Raw genomic sequence first — 13,990 nt, 5'->3', positions numbered from 1 at the left:
AGACACTTCAAGATCCAAGAGAGTGTTGCAAGTTTAAAATTTATGGTACAGCAAAACCTTGAAGGAACATAGAAGACTAACCTAAAACAGCTGAGAACGACCTTAAATTGCTGCAGTGAACCAAAGTATCAGTACAGACTAGAGTTCTTTGAGTCTGTTACATGGTGTGATTTGACTTCTAATTGTCAGAACCCATAAAGTCAGTCTAGAATATATGATAAGAAAACACCATCCCACAGTCAAGTATCAAGGTCTGTCCCTTCCCAGATGTCCTTAGCTGCTACAGGAACTAGCGACTAACATCATAGAGTGTTTCAAAGGGAAACATGACTCCCTCTGAGGTTATATTAAAACTTGGTAATCATCTGACTTTTCAGCAAGACACTGATCCTAAACTTCCAACCAAAACCCACTGACTAATAACAAGCTGAAAATTTTCTGAACAAGAGGAACTAAAACAACAAATTAGTGGCATCAGAAGAACACAGGAAAAGTTTGCCAGGTCAGTGAGAGCTCCTCTCATATGGATATTTGTGCATGTATGAGCAGAACCTAGGGCCTGTATCCATTTTCATTAAATTAAATGTGTCTGCAGTGTGTTTTAGAAGTTGCTGGGGATGGCTAGCATGTGTGTACATATACAAACTAACAATAGGACACATAGAGGGGCGTAAGAGAGAAGTAGTGTACTGTATGTTTATTGTATGTATGTCCTGGCCATTCATAAAAATTAATTACTACTATTAATTCTAGGCGAAACCATAAAAAGTCACTCCATGTCTTTTCCTTCAGCAAACACACAGTAATACTCACATTTCTCACTTACCCAGTATGGTGGCCATGTATTGTAGGACATGTAGGACATCTTCCTCTGAACCAGAGTTTTCTAGAAAGGGGCACTTCTCCTCTCTCCTCTCTCTTCGCCGTTCCTCACTTCCAACTTCCTGACACCTGTCAAAGACACAAACCAAACACACAAACAGGAGAAGCCATGACTTCAGCATGCCATGAGTATTTTTTTTAATATTATTTGTTTGTGTGTGTGTTTCATTCCAAAGCTGCCATATCAGAAATTCAATTCCCCTCCATTTTGTTGGGGTGGGGCATACTCTATCTGCATGGCTCGATTCCATTCAGGTTAAAGTGATTTTTCTTGGTATAAATATAATGGTATAATGGTATAATAAAAGATGGTCTTTCATTTGGCAACACATTTATTCTGTCAGTCAGGGAATTGGACTAGAGACATTTCTAATCTTTATGCACAAATATACCCTCTGTTTATATTTACACATAAAAACAGAAAGTATTTTCTTTCTGGGAATCATTTTAGTCCATATTCACTCAATTGCATCCCCAACAAGACCAGTGAAGCAGAGAAACTATTGAGTGACAACAAGTGAGGCCAATGTGTGAAGCCAAGAGGGAAGGCAAGAGAAAGAAAATCATAAAAATCTGATGTCCGTGTTTGTATTGCACAATATGTGCCATCTGGATGGTGTTAGTATGTGTTGTGCTGGGCACAATGCTCTCTACTGAGTTAAAGTGTTTTGACAGGACAGGACAGCGAGAGACAGGCAGAGGCAAGAGGTGGAGCACTGTGTCAATATGTGTGTGTGTGAGTGCGCGTGTTTGTCTGTCTCTCCGTGCGACCAAAACAGAGAATGAGAAGACGGGGTGGCGGTGCTCACAGAAAACTGAACAGGTGTCTGGATGTAGATATGTGACAGACACACAGTCCGAGACAAGTGAGAAAATGCAAGCAAAAGGGAGGAAATGAGTGATAGGGATACCAAGACAAGACAGCAGATAGACAACAAGTGACAAGTGAGAGCATATATAGAGACTGATAAAAGAGGAGTGGAGTCAGAAAAAGAACAGAGATCTTACCTGATCTCTTGTTGTCTGTAGAATTGTAGAGTCCGCTGAAGAGCTTCCTGAACAGTCTGTGTCTGCAAGAAGAAGTGAAAATTGTGATGTGTGATTGCATTTATTTCACCTCAGTGTTTCAGTGCTGGGAATATTCACTAAATCTGGACTTTTTGCTCTATTTGAATCATTAGATTACATCATAAACTGTAATTTAATTTACCAACCACATTTTAACCAATTAGGTCTTATCAAGTTTGTTCTTTTAATGCCTTGAGTTGAAAACATACTGTATATGTGTTCCCCTTAAATATGGACACATTGCTATGGTAATTGCTGTTATGGCGTGTGTGAAAATGATCTAAGCAGACTAACAGCGCTGCCAAGGTGTCGCCTGACATGTTATTGCAGCCAAGACACATTCATATTTAATAGACATTTTTTTACAGCAGACATGTTGACATGTCATTTGTTGGGGTGGTGCGCATTCCATTCAGGACACGTTAAAATTATTTTTTGTAAGACCATGTATATTCATATTTATATCAGTATACCACAGGTGTGAATAAAATTAACGACGCTTGAATTTCATTTAGGGTAGCATGGTGGTGCAGTAATTAGCCCTGTCGCCTCACAGCACGAAAATTCTTGGCTCGAACTTGCTGGCCAGCTGGAGCCTTTCTGGGTGGAGTCTGTATCTTCTTCCTGCATGTTTTTTTTTTTTTCCAGGTGCTCCTGATTTCTCCCACAGCCTGAAGAAACATGTACTGTAAGGTTCACTGGTGATGCATCCAAATGTTTTTTGTCTCTATGTGTTACACTGCCTCTTGACAGATGCAAGCTGGGATAGGCTCCAGGCCCCCGCGACGCTCTTGAGGACAAACATTTATGAATGAAGTATGAATTCCATTTAGTTTCCTTAGTTTCAGGGTCCTCTTAATGTGCATGCCAGTTGTTCCACATGCCATGGCTTACTGGGATATTTGAAAAGGTCAGTGTTAACGTTGTTAGTAACACACTTCCTTTATCTCCCAGGCTACAAAGTCTCACATGAGTCCTGTGTATTCTCCATCTTCTCCAGAAGGGAGACTGCACAGCAAAGCGAATGAAAGATCCAGATCCAACCCTCTGTAAGTTTCACAAGCTTTTATTTAAAATTCAAAATAAACCATGGAAAGACAGACGTTGCACCCCTAAGCAGAACAAAAATAAGTGTTTTACTGAGCTTTGTTTAAAAAAAAAAAAAAACAGGTACTACAAATGAAAATAATATAAATACCATAAAGTGTCAAAAATGTGCAACACCGCTATCGAATCAAGCTAAATAACAGACTTAGAACTCATTACAATATATTTATTTATATATATATATATATATATTTTCCATCTATGTGAAGTGATGGCCAGGTCTGGTAAGAATCAGGGTCCTTATTCATCACACTGGAGGGCAGCTACGATGCTTCTACGGCCCAAGAAGCCCCAACGGCAGCCTATAAAGCTTCTGCAACGGCTGAAACAAATACACATATATTTTTTAACAGAATGTTAATTATTACAATTTTTGCATTGATTTTTGTATTTATATACAACTTCTGTATAGACAATCAGTTGTGCATGTGCATGGTGTTGTATGAAGTAATTGTTTAAAGAGCTCTGTGGTATTTAGTACAGCAATCTCAGATAATAAAAGTTTTGTGTGCTTTGGTGCCTGTCATGGTACATTAAATGGTATGTTACATTAAAAAAATAAAACATGTAATGAACAGTGAGCCAAAGGAAACTGTCACAGTATTTTTTATGCTTCTCAATCATTTTTGTTACAGTAAACACTGATGACTCAAATGCCAACAAAAACTAATAACAACTTACATCTCAATGGAACTTAGAAATAAAGGCCCATAGTCTGTCCTACATATTTTAATACATTCTGTAAGAATACATTTAAACAACACCAGGCATTCTGGTGGATTCTGCAGCTAGTCTCCTTGTAAACTTGAAAAAAGTGTAAATGCACGTCATGGAGATGTAAAAAAAAAAAAAAAAAAAAAAGAAAGAAAGAAGAAAAAGAATGCATAATAGCGGAATGGAAAAAATACCCACCAGTGGTGTCTCCCTGCAGGAAATATTCTCTGGCTCAGTAGACATTTTGGCACAGTTGCCACAAAGAGACCTGTAACAGATGCTTTTAGTGACAGTGACAGTGAAGATGCACTTGAATGTTTTCATAATTAAGACAATTTAATTAATAAATGGTTGTCAATATACATAACAATATTCCGGAGGTGTCTTTCAATCCCTGAAAGACCCAGTACTTCTCCCACATTACATTATTAGCCGTGAGCTAACGTCAGTGGTACAATAAAAGTTGTATGTATCATCGCATAATGCCGTCGCGTTACTTAGCTTACATTATGTTGCGTAGCTGTCAATAAACTGTACTAAAGTAAACATCACCTTCATTTCATCCTCGATTTATCCGCTCCTCGCTACCTGGTGGGCTATCATACAGCGGCTCAAAGTAGCATTAAGTTCACCAAACATTCATAAATATTTTGTTCAAACCTCTATTAACGAACTTCTTCGGGGGTCTCCTGTTGTTCTGGGTTCAACTCTGGTATAAATAGACGGACTCATGCAGCTTCTGAGAGGCGTGTTGCCGTACTGTACCGATACACTGAACGGTTGCCTAGGGAACACTACACATGTCCACCCGGGTCCTGTGTGTCTCCCGGAGGAGAGGGGCGGGGCGGGGTTGCAGGAGCTTACTCTCAGGAGGGAGGGGGAGCGGGCAAAACGGCTCGCTGTGAAAGGGGCTGTTTTTGACCCGTTCAGGAGGGAGAATTTTTAACCAAGCATGTAATAGAGATCCCATCAAGTCATGAAAGAAATATAATAAACTTGTGTGTGTGTGTGTGGGCGGGTCTACCAATGGTCCAGCGGTCTACCAAAATCAAAAATAAGATGACAACAGTGATAAACATTTCAACATGACCAGAATTTGCACACAGCTTGATGGTTTGTATGCGCTTGTGCAGCTGGTGTGTTTTGTGTTACTGACAGCCTAAGCTTGTGAGGGCGGGTCCAATGTTATTATCTGTGATACGGCTGAAACACAAGGCTGTAGTGACAAAACTAGAACACAGTGTGCCAGCTGGAGAGGTCATTCTGAGGCCTCCACCCACTCCGGACAGATACAGGAGTGATTGTGTGTGCATGTGTGTGTTTGTGTCAAACAGACAAAGAGAGGAGGAGAGGGGCAGACACTGGTGAGTCTTGGGGATGTAGAGCAAAAACATGACACGGGAAGAGATGAGATGCAGTGTGTGCACAGTCAGACACACATTTGTGTGTGTCAGCAGGTGCTTTATAAGGTGGCTGTAGTTCTCTCAGTGCCAGTTAAAGAAGGGTTGGACACTGCAATACAAATGTTTGGAGCTTCTCTTCCTCTTTTGTTGTCCACTGGAACTTGAAACAACCCCTGCTGATAACATGTTTTTGTCCCTTTTAGGAACAACCATGCATGTGTATACAAATCAGCAACAGGGGTTATAGTTAAGCACTTTATACAAGCAACTGTGTAGTAATGATATTTGACCCAGTGGGCCACTTTCACTGAATATTTGTGAGAAAAATGTTTTCTATCTGTCACCTTTTTCTATTCCCCACTTGCACATTTGTGTGAATACCTACAATATATTTGTGTGCGTAGACCAGAAATGACAATCTCCTCCTACTTCGTCCTTGATGCAGCTATTCATTTACCAAAGAACATGTACCTTATAGTGTGTGTGCACAGGACTCTACAACATGACCAAACACACACACACTCACTAACTGTTATCAACCATACATGCACACATGTGCAAACATGCTGTGCACATACATCATCATTAATCTGCATTGTTACATCCCTGGCATGTTTACTGTACACACAACTTGATGCCCCATCACACATTAATCTCACTTGGGCACACAGATTTAGTTAGCAGCTAGTAACGAACTGAGATCTCCTAGTTGTTGGGATGAGTTTTTAAAACACAGATATAAGAACAGCAGAAATATGGTGACTGCTGAAAGTGTTGAGATGGGTGAAATGTTGCTGTGAAAAAAATATTTCATTAAAATGAAAGGGTGTTGGGCTTGGGGTATTCTCCTTTATTTCTGTCCTTTCTTTCTCCACCTCCCATCTTCCTTGTCCAAATCACTTTGTCTCTTTTGTTTGCTCTGTCTCTTTACCCTGGGAGAGAAACAGAATCCCTCTCCATTTCAATTGCTCTGCTGCTCTGCTTTGCTGTCTTTCCCTCTGAGATTTAGTTCTGCTCCTCTCAGCTATCGTATGTGAACATGCCTTCCATGCCTTCTCTGTCTTTCCGTGTGACTGATTCCCAACACAAGCACATACAGCACAGTGGACCTGCTCCTCTTTCCCCTCCTTTATTGCATCTTCCTCCTCCAAATTTCTATCAGCATGAACTGGTGTGGTCTATGGTCGTTGAGCAGTGGGTGCTGCTGGTTCACCACAGTTGGAAAGCTGCCAGCACTTCTAAATAAAATAGAAACTCGTCCACCAGATGAGACATTGCAAGATAAATCCCAGCATGAGATAATAAATGAGTGATGAGCTATAAACCAGGTACAAAGAAAACAATTCTGTTGCCATCTGGTTCATTGTATTTGGATTTTTAACCTGACTCAGAGTGTAGCTCTGCAATTAATGTGTCAATGAAGAAGAGCAATGCTGTTTAATGCAGCCCGTGCGTCAGGCATGGAAAGGGTGATATCTAGCTGTGGTTCCCTACAAATGTTGAATGCACTCACTGTAGATCACTTTGGACAAAAGTGTCTGCCACATAGATGTAATGTAATGGAAAAAAAAAAGAACGTCACTTTTGCGCTTTGCACAGGGACTGCTCGGATACAATGTTTCTATTAGACTTTCACATGCTATTTTATACTCTTTTCCCAATATTTAGGACTATTTGGACCTGAGTTGAATCAACCGTCAGTTTGTTCAAGGCACAGGTCTGTAGTTCACAGATATATTTACTTGTATCTTTAAGGAGATGCAGAATTCCAGTTTAATATACTGCATACCTAACTAAATGATGGACCCCATTAAACCTGTTGGTATATCAATGACAATGCTGAGCCTCAGTTACCGCCAAACACCTAAGATGTGCATCATATTTCACTGTAGTCCTTGTAAAATACAGTAGTGTAGAACAAATGCAGCTACACAGTTTTAAAATCAAGTTAGTGACTGTGTGACTGTTAGTGATGTTTTATGGCTTGCTCATTCGGGTTTAAGGTACAACTTTTAGTATGAAGGGCTATACAGTAATATAATGATAATAATAATAATGCCAATAACAGCAATAGTAATGAAATTTAACATTTTAGCTTCATTGACAACTGACAGGGATGTTATAGTGAAGTTGTGGTGAAGGCACGTTTGAATGGTTTGTTGTTCATATGTCAACAAACCATATAAATAGCAAGCCTTTTTTGTTTGTTTGCTTTACAATGTAAATTTGTCAATGAATTATGAGTAAACATTATGACTAGGGATGTCTAGATTATTGTTGCTTTGGGGGCTACCTATTCCAGTTTTTGTTCTTTCTTTTTTTTATTTTTTTTGGTGGTGGTACTTAGTGACAGTCTCCTGCTACAACTTTATGAAACATCCACATTACACAATTTACTAATACAGTAAAATACTTCCACACAGAATAATTTTGGGTCATCTACTTCTTTGATTTTTGGCAGCTTTGATGTTAGCCACTAAAACAGAAAAGGAGAAGTTGTCTTCCTCTTCGTTTTCTTTGTGGTTGCGGTTTATGGCAGGCCTAAAATAAATAACTATTAAAGATTGGGCTTGACTGAAACTCAGTTCCCATATGATAATTTTAAAAAAAATGCCCAGATTAGCCCTGATACCAATATCCTGATACTGATTGGAACATGCCTAATTATAAGTCAATATTCTTCTCTTGGAAATTACCAGAGGTTGTGTAGTTCAACACCTTCCCTCACAATTTTAAGAAACAACCCCCCTAAAAGGAAAGAATATATACAACAGAGACAGTAAAACTCATGCAACGCGAAGACAGTAAATTTCCATTAAAACTGCCAGTGTGGTCACATTGACTATTTACCAGACATCAACATAGCTCTTCTCTGTACCAAACCTTTTTTGTGACAGGGAAGAGTGGTCACAATTTTAAAATGTGTATTTACCAGAAACCACACATTACCACACACACGTGTCTCAGACTTTTCATATTTGTGGCCAACACTCAGGGCCTTTTGCTCAGCATCACGGGTCACTACGCTAACAGCCACCTTCCATGTCAGTACACGAAACTGAGAGAGAGATACAGAAAATTAATGTTTCTGCACATGCAAATGTGTGTGGGTGTGGATGTTTCTGTACGTGTGTGTGTGGCTGCTTCTAGGTCAGTGTGGTCACGGTGAAGACGAGCAGAGAGAGCATGCTCTCTTCTGTCAGTCACGGTCCATTGAAGTCAACAATAGACTGTTTCTGAAAGCAGCCAGTGTGTGTGTGTTAGTGAGAGAGAGAGAGAGAGAGAGAGAGAGAGAGAACAAAGACAATAAACTATGTGTGACTGAGTAAAGGCCTTGGAAATTTCCCTTTTCCTTGTCGCTGCGACCAAAGCACACCATAATGACCCTTACGTACTAGGATAAAAAAAAGCCGTATGATGCCAAACTGTTGTCAGTAATCACACAATTGCACTTACAGGCAAACAAACACAATGCAGGAACACACACAAGTAAACTGCTGTGGCTATTATCATAACCGAGTGTTATACACAAATCTGTGTGTTTCCACTTCCCTATTTTTTCATGGATCTAGTAAAGATCAGGGCCAATAAGAGCTGCAGCTGAGAGCTGGAGTTGGCTCTCAGTGGGCCTCTCCAATATACAGCAACATCAGTTTTTAAAAATATACTGAATTTCATCATTTTTGCAAGGTAGTGCCTCGACAGCAAAAAAAAAAAAAAAAAAAGAAAGAAAAAAGGAAAAGGCTGCCAAAAGCACCTCTTCTATATTAATTTCTCTGAAACATCTATTTTTCCCAGGAATGGAAGCATGGAAGCTGGACATTTACAATTTGGACAAATATATTCCCACAGCAGAATTCTTACAACATAAACAGAACTGGAATATGCGTGATCAAATCAACCCATCCTGTCGACAAAACAACATGGACTATGTAGACTGATGGCTGTAGGGTGATACACTCTGCTTTATGAAGTCTTAATCAAACAATTATGTAACCGAATCCAACACTTTATGTAGTTTGCTAGTAGCCTACTGCTGGTGCCACTGATAAACAACACCATACAGTGCAGCTTTAAGTCTTCAGCCCTTGTACTGATTATCCAAAGTGGCAAAATTAAATATTGCTAGCTCATATTAAAACATGGCCAGCCTGTCACAACTGACGGTGCTTTGTGATATGTTGCATACACAGCATGAAATTACAAAGTGGCTGGTGATGAAAGCTGAAAACTTAGCAAGCAAACTAGATATTTTTGTCAAGAGTAGGCACCTCTAAATATTGCCTTCATAGTAGGCCAGCAAGAATATCACACTAAAATCTCATGTTGGTCTTAAACAGTTGTTGGGTAAAATGATCATCACAGAAAGTTGATGAGAAAAATAGAAAATAGGCTTTCAGCAGTGTGATGCAAGCGCCTATGTACGTCACATAACAACACAACAGACTTTTTCCACTTTTGAATGCATTTAGGTGTCTAAGGGTATTCATATGAAATCTTTTTTTTTTTTTTTCCAGCCATAAAGAAGTTTGAACTAAAGTAGGTCAGCTCTTATGCCTCTGTCACATTTTTAGCTTCCTCAGGACAAACCAGTCATACAGCATCATATCTGGAAAACATTAGTTCGCTCTGTCATTCTGTTTAACCTTGTAAGTTGCAACTGCAACCTTTCTTGATGCAGCGTAACCTTTTTACATTTTATACTGGAACATGAGCACAGGCTATTAGACCTCTTCGACACAGCATCAATCGTGAAAGGGAAAATAGAATATGACATAAATAACCAAGAAATAGTATAGCTTCTGATATACATAACTTAAAATCACAAGTAGCTACTTCTGATATTATGGTATCATTTATTAATTTCTGTACTGTCCACTATTTTGAACATTTGTCTATTTGTCAGTTTATATATTTTTTTTATGTTAAGCAGATGCATGACAGCAGATGCACGCAAATCCCAAACTGATGTACCATCACAACAAACAATAGAAAATTCCCTAATCACATGCCATCCATCACAATTGCACTCTGTTCTAATAGCTGCTTTATTGTATTACAGCCTGTAATACAACTGGGACACAGATAGAAGCGAGACACACAGACATAGAAACAACCCCTTCGTCACACTCCCCACATCGTTGCATTTACACAGACATGGCATGGGCATCTCTCACCCTCACAACAACATATTTATTATATAATCCTCCAGATGATTCAGGCTACCAGAGGTAAAGGATGAAAAGAGTTTTTCTTTCCATAGACAGCACAGCACGCATCATATCTTGATATCAGAAAAAACATTGTCTGGTGTTGTGGAGAAGGCAATATTACTTGAATGCTGTTGTTTTGTTTGGTCTTGAAGGTTATGTTTCTCCTTAACTTTGGAGGCATCTCTGTGCAATGGAATAAATGCCTCTGACTGTTTCTCAAAAAACCTTAAGTGTTCTTTAAACACCACCAGTCACTGATTTAATATTGGAGCTCTCATATTATGCATGATGGACTTTTTAACAACAATTTTTAAAATGAATGGCCGCACATTTATGACAAACCTGTGAGTCCAGTTAAAATGTTAGACAGTGTTGGAGAAAGGGTGACTTAGAGCATTGCGAAGTTTTAAATTAGAAATATTTAATGATATTTCATGGGAGCTCTTCATACTGATCTGTAAGCCTACCGTGGGTGAGGTCAGCCGCCTCAGGCTCTCCCCCAGGGAATCCAGGTTTACCCTTCTCCTTCTGGTGACCCTCTTGTGAGGCCCTTGCTGCTCCTCGCCCGCCGGGCACGCCGACCTCTCGGCAGGGCTGCGGCCGTTCCAGAGCACCGCTCTGTGGGAGGAGGAGTAGGAGGAAAAGGGACAGCCTCGGCTCTCCTCCGCCGGCTCCAAACCGACGTCCCCTCCGTCTCCCCCTGGGCTTTCGAGCCCACAGTCCGAGCCCACCGAGCTACTAAAGGACTCGGAGGAGATCTTGCGCGACGACGAGGACATGGTGATGATGGCGAGGAAGAGGAGGAGGACGGTGATGGTGACAGTGTGGAGGATGATGCTACAGTCGGCTCCGTACCTCGTCCACCTGTGCGCCGGGGAGTCATCAGATCGTGGGGCAGGGGTTTCGAGGGTTATCGGAGGGTTGGACAGGTGAGACGGAGGGAGGGAGGGGGTGCGTGTGAGATGTGTGCGCGTGAGAAAATGTCCAAGTCTATGTATGCGTATGAGACGCGTCTGCCTGCGCGTGAGACCTATTCAGAGGGAGGGAGACGGGGAGGTGGGGGGTCGACCGAGAACGACAGTACTAACGGCACGCAAACATTTATGTAAGGGGGAGGGGGAGGTGTGTGTGTGTGTGTGTGTGTGTGTGGGGGGGGGGGGGGGGGGGGGGGGGATTAAAAAACGCTTTCCTTCACCCCCAAAACGAATCCACCCCTGCTCCCTGGGTGGCCAAACACTATCCAACGAATGTCCCCAATAAATAAACAGAAAATCATAAAACCCAACGCAACCGTTTTTATGAAGCCGTTTATAACCGCAAGCCTCAGCGCGGTAAAATACCGACTCGCGCCGCAACTATTTTAAAGCAGACATTCCTTTAAATTGCAAAACAAAGGAGATAGAAAAGCTTGCCGGTGGCTCCATGGCAGTCCAGACGCATCCTAGTCATTCCTCATACGCAGTGAATTTTGGCATCAGAGGACCGCAGCGTCTCCCCTGTTTTTGCTCCACGAAGCCGGAGAAAGCACCCCAAAGTCACCGCAGATGCGTATCCTCCGTCCCCTCTCCTCCTCTTGCTGCTACTGCTGCTGCTTGTCCTCTGCGACAGCGGTTCTCCTGTCTGTGCGCCAACTAACGCTCCTCTCATCATTCGTTCATCTTTCACTTGTTGTCCTTCCCTGGCTTTTGTTTCTTTTTTTGACGTCCTCGGTTGGACAGCGGTAGGCAGCTGGAGTGGAGGTGCGCGAGACGTGGAAACAGGAGAGAGAGAGAGAGAGAGAGAGAGAGAGAGAGAGAGAGAGAGCGCAGTCAGCCAAAGGCAGCACGCACCGGTGATGTGATGTGCGGATGAGAAAAGTCTGCCGAGCTCGCGCTGTGAAGTACGCGTCAACGCGGCGCTCTGCTTGGTAGTTGGACAACAAACTGAGACCAGTCAGAGGATGGATGGATGGATGGATGGATGGATATAGTGAGTTTATGTAGGGCCTACTGTATGCATGACTTTGTGTGCCCCTATGGACTATAGTGATTTTGAGAAGCAATTCACGTTAACTATTTAGCTTAAAGTCCAGTTCTTGATTAAAGGTCTAGTTTATATTTTGCATCACTGAAAGAAACGCAAGTATGGAGACCTTGAGTCAGGATTTCTTTGACATATTATTGTTTCCATGGTCAAGAAGACACTTTCACAGATCAAAATCGTAACAATTCCAGCATATTGTCAATAATAATATCCAATATTGTCAATAATGGTATGGCAGCTGCAAAGTACAACTGGGTCTCCTGGACTCAGGATAAAAGTGTAGTGGGCTGTCTATTGTAGTTTTTTTTGTTTTCTGGTAGAATACTGTAAATAAAATGATCTTTTCAACGTACTATATTTTAAAGTTTTTATTGCTTGTGACATCTTGACAGGCAACTGAGAATTTATCGTTGCTCAATTAATACACTGGAAGTGGCAATCAAGCAACATCTGATTGTCATCCAACAATAGTCATGGTCAATAAACTAGGTTGATGGTAATATGCCAAAAGCATTCAGCATAGATATACGTGGATAAATGTGGCTCCACAGGCAGATAATGAAGCTTGCAGTGGTGTTACACACTCGATGGCTCCCATCAGAGGACAGAGCGGTGCTCTGTCTGGCACTAATAACAGCCACTACCTTGACCTTGATTGGCAGAGCATGTCTGTTTATTAAGGGCCCCAAAGGGACAAGCAGAGTGATACTGAAACAGACATGATGCCATCATGCATGTGTGCACACACATACACCAGCATTAAATTTCCTGAAGGTGCCCACTAATTCATTTGACTTTCTGGAGCAGCATGACCCTAATTCATTGCATAGAATTTTACTCTCTCTCTCTCTCTCTCTGCCTTTCTCTCTAACACACACCCACACACGTTCTTCCTCTCACACATAACCTGCACTAACAGACTACACACACTCTTTCTGCTTCCTTATCTGGTCGCTTGCCCTTAGCAATCAGCCTCCCATCCATCAGTAATAATGTGGGCATTTAATAAAGCCCGGTGCTACAATGAAAAAAATAATCTTCCAGACAAGATAACCACTAGCTGAGGGACTGCTTTGAGCTGGCTGCCAGTCATCTATAGCTGAGTGCAGACAGGACAACGGATCAGTAAGTGTGCTAACACGGAGGCAGAAAAGCCAGAAAGGGCAACTCTTGGTGTATTGCGATAATCTCATTCACTAGGTACACCCCACATGGATGGCATGGCACTTTCTATTTAGTAACATTATAAAGCCAACCGTGAGTCTAAGTGTCACAGTTTTAAGATTTAAAATGTACATATAGCCATGAGTATCGTTTTATGTATGCTATAAAATGACTCATATGTCCAAATTGTAAATGGCCTTGCGTTTATACAGAGCCTTTCTGCCTATTGGTATTCAAAGTGCTTTACAGTCACAGAGATACATTCACTCACACCAGTACAAGTACCAAGCACACTTTGGCATGTTCTGAGGATCGAATTGCTAACCCTCTGGTTCCTCTGTCACTCTTCTATTGGTCAAATGTAAATTTGACCCATAGCAACATAACATCTTCAACCATTTGTATGATAATATAGGG

The 13,990-nt window shown here is 41.3% G+C and overlaps 1 protein-coding gene across 1 annotated transcript in view; it reads right to left on the bottom strand.

Annotated features, from left to right (window-relative positions):
* Nucleotides 1-11,166, bottom strand: part of gucy1a2 (guanylate cyclase 1, soluble, alpha 2) — a gene marked incomplete at its 5' end in the record, with an annotated part of 42,615 nt that extends 31,449 nt beyond the window's left edge. Inside the window, 3 exons of the mRNA XM_084559218.1 lie at nt 827-951; nt 1,891-1,952; nt 10,855-11,166. Coding sequence (XP_084415344.1) covers nt 827-951; nt 1,891-1,952; nt 10,855-11,166 — 499 coding nt within the window. The remainder of the gene's footprint in view (nt 1-826; nt 952-1,890; nt 1,953-10,854) is intronic.
* Nucleotides 11,167-13,990: the final 2,824 nt, after the last annotated feature.

This window comes from Chelon labrosus (assembly GCF_963514085.1).
Source record: "Chelon labrosus genome assembly, chromosome: 13".
In the NCBI taxonomy this organism is placed as follows: Eukaryota; Metazoa; Chordata; class Actinopteri; order Mugiliformes; family Mugilidae; genus Chelon; species Chelon labrosus.
The sequence above is the reverse complement of the archived record's forward strand: the minus strand, read 5'-3'. Positions and strand labels throughout refer to the sequence as shown.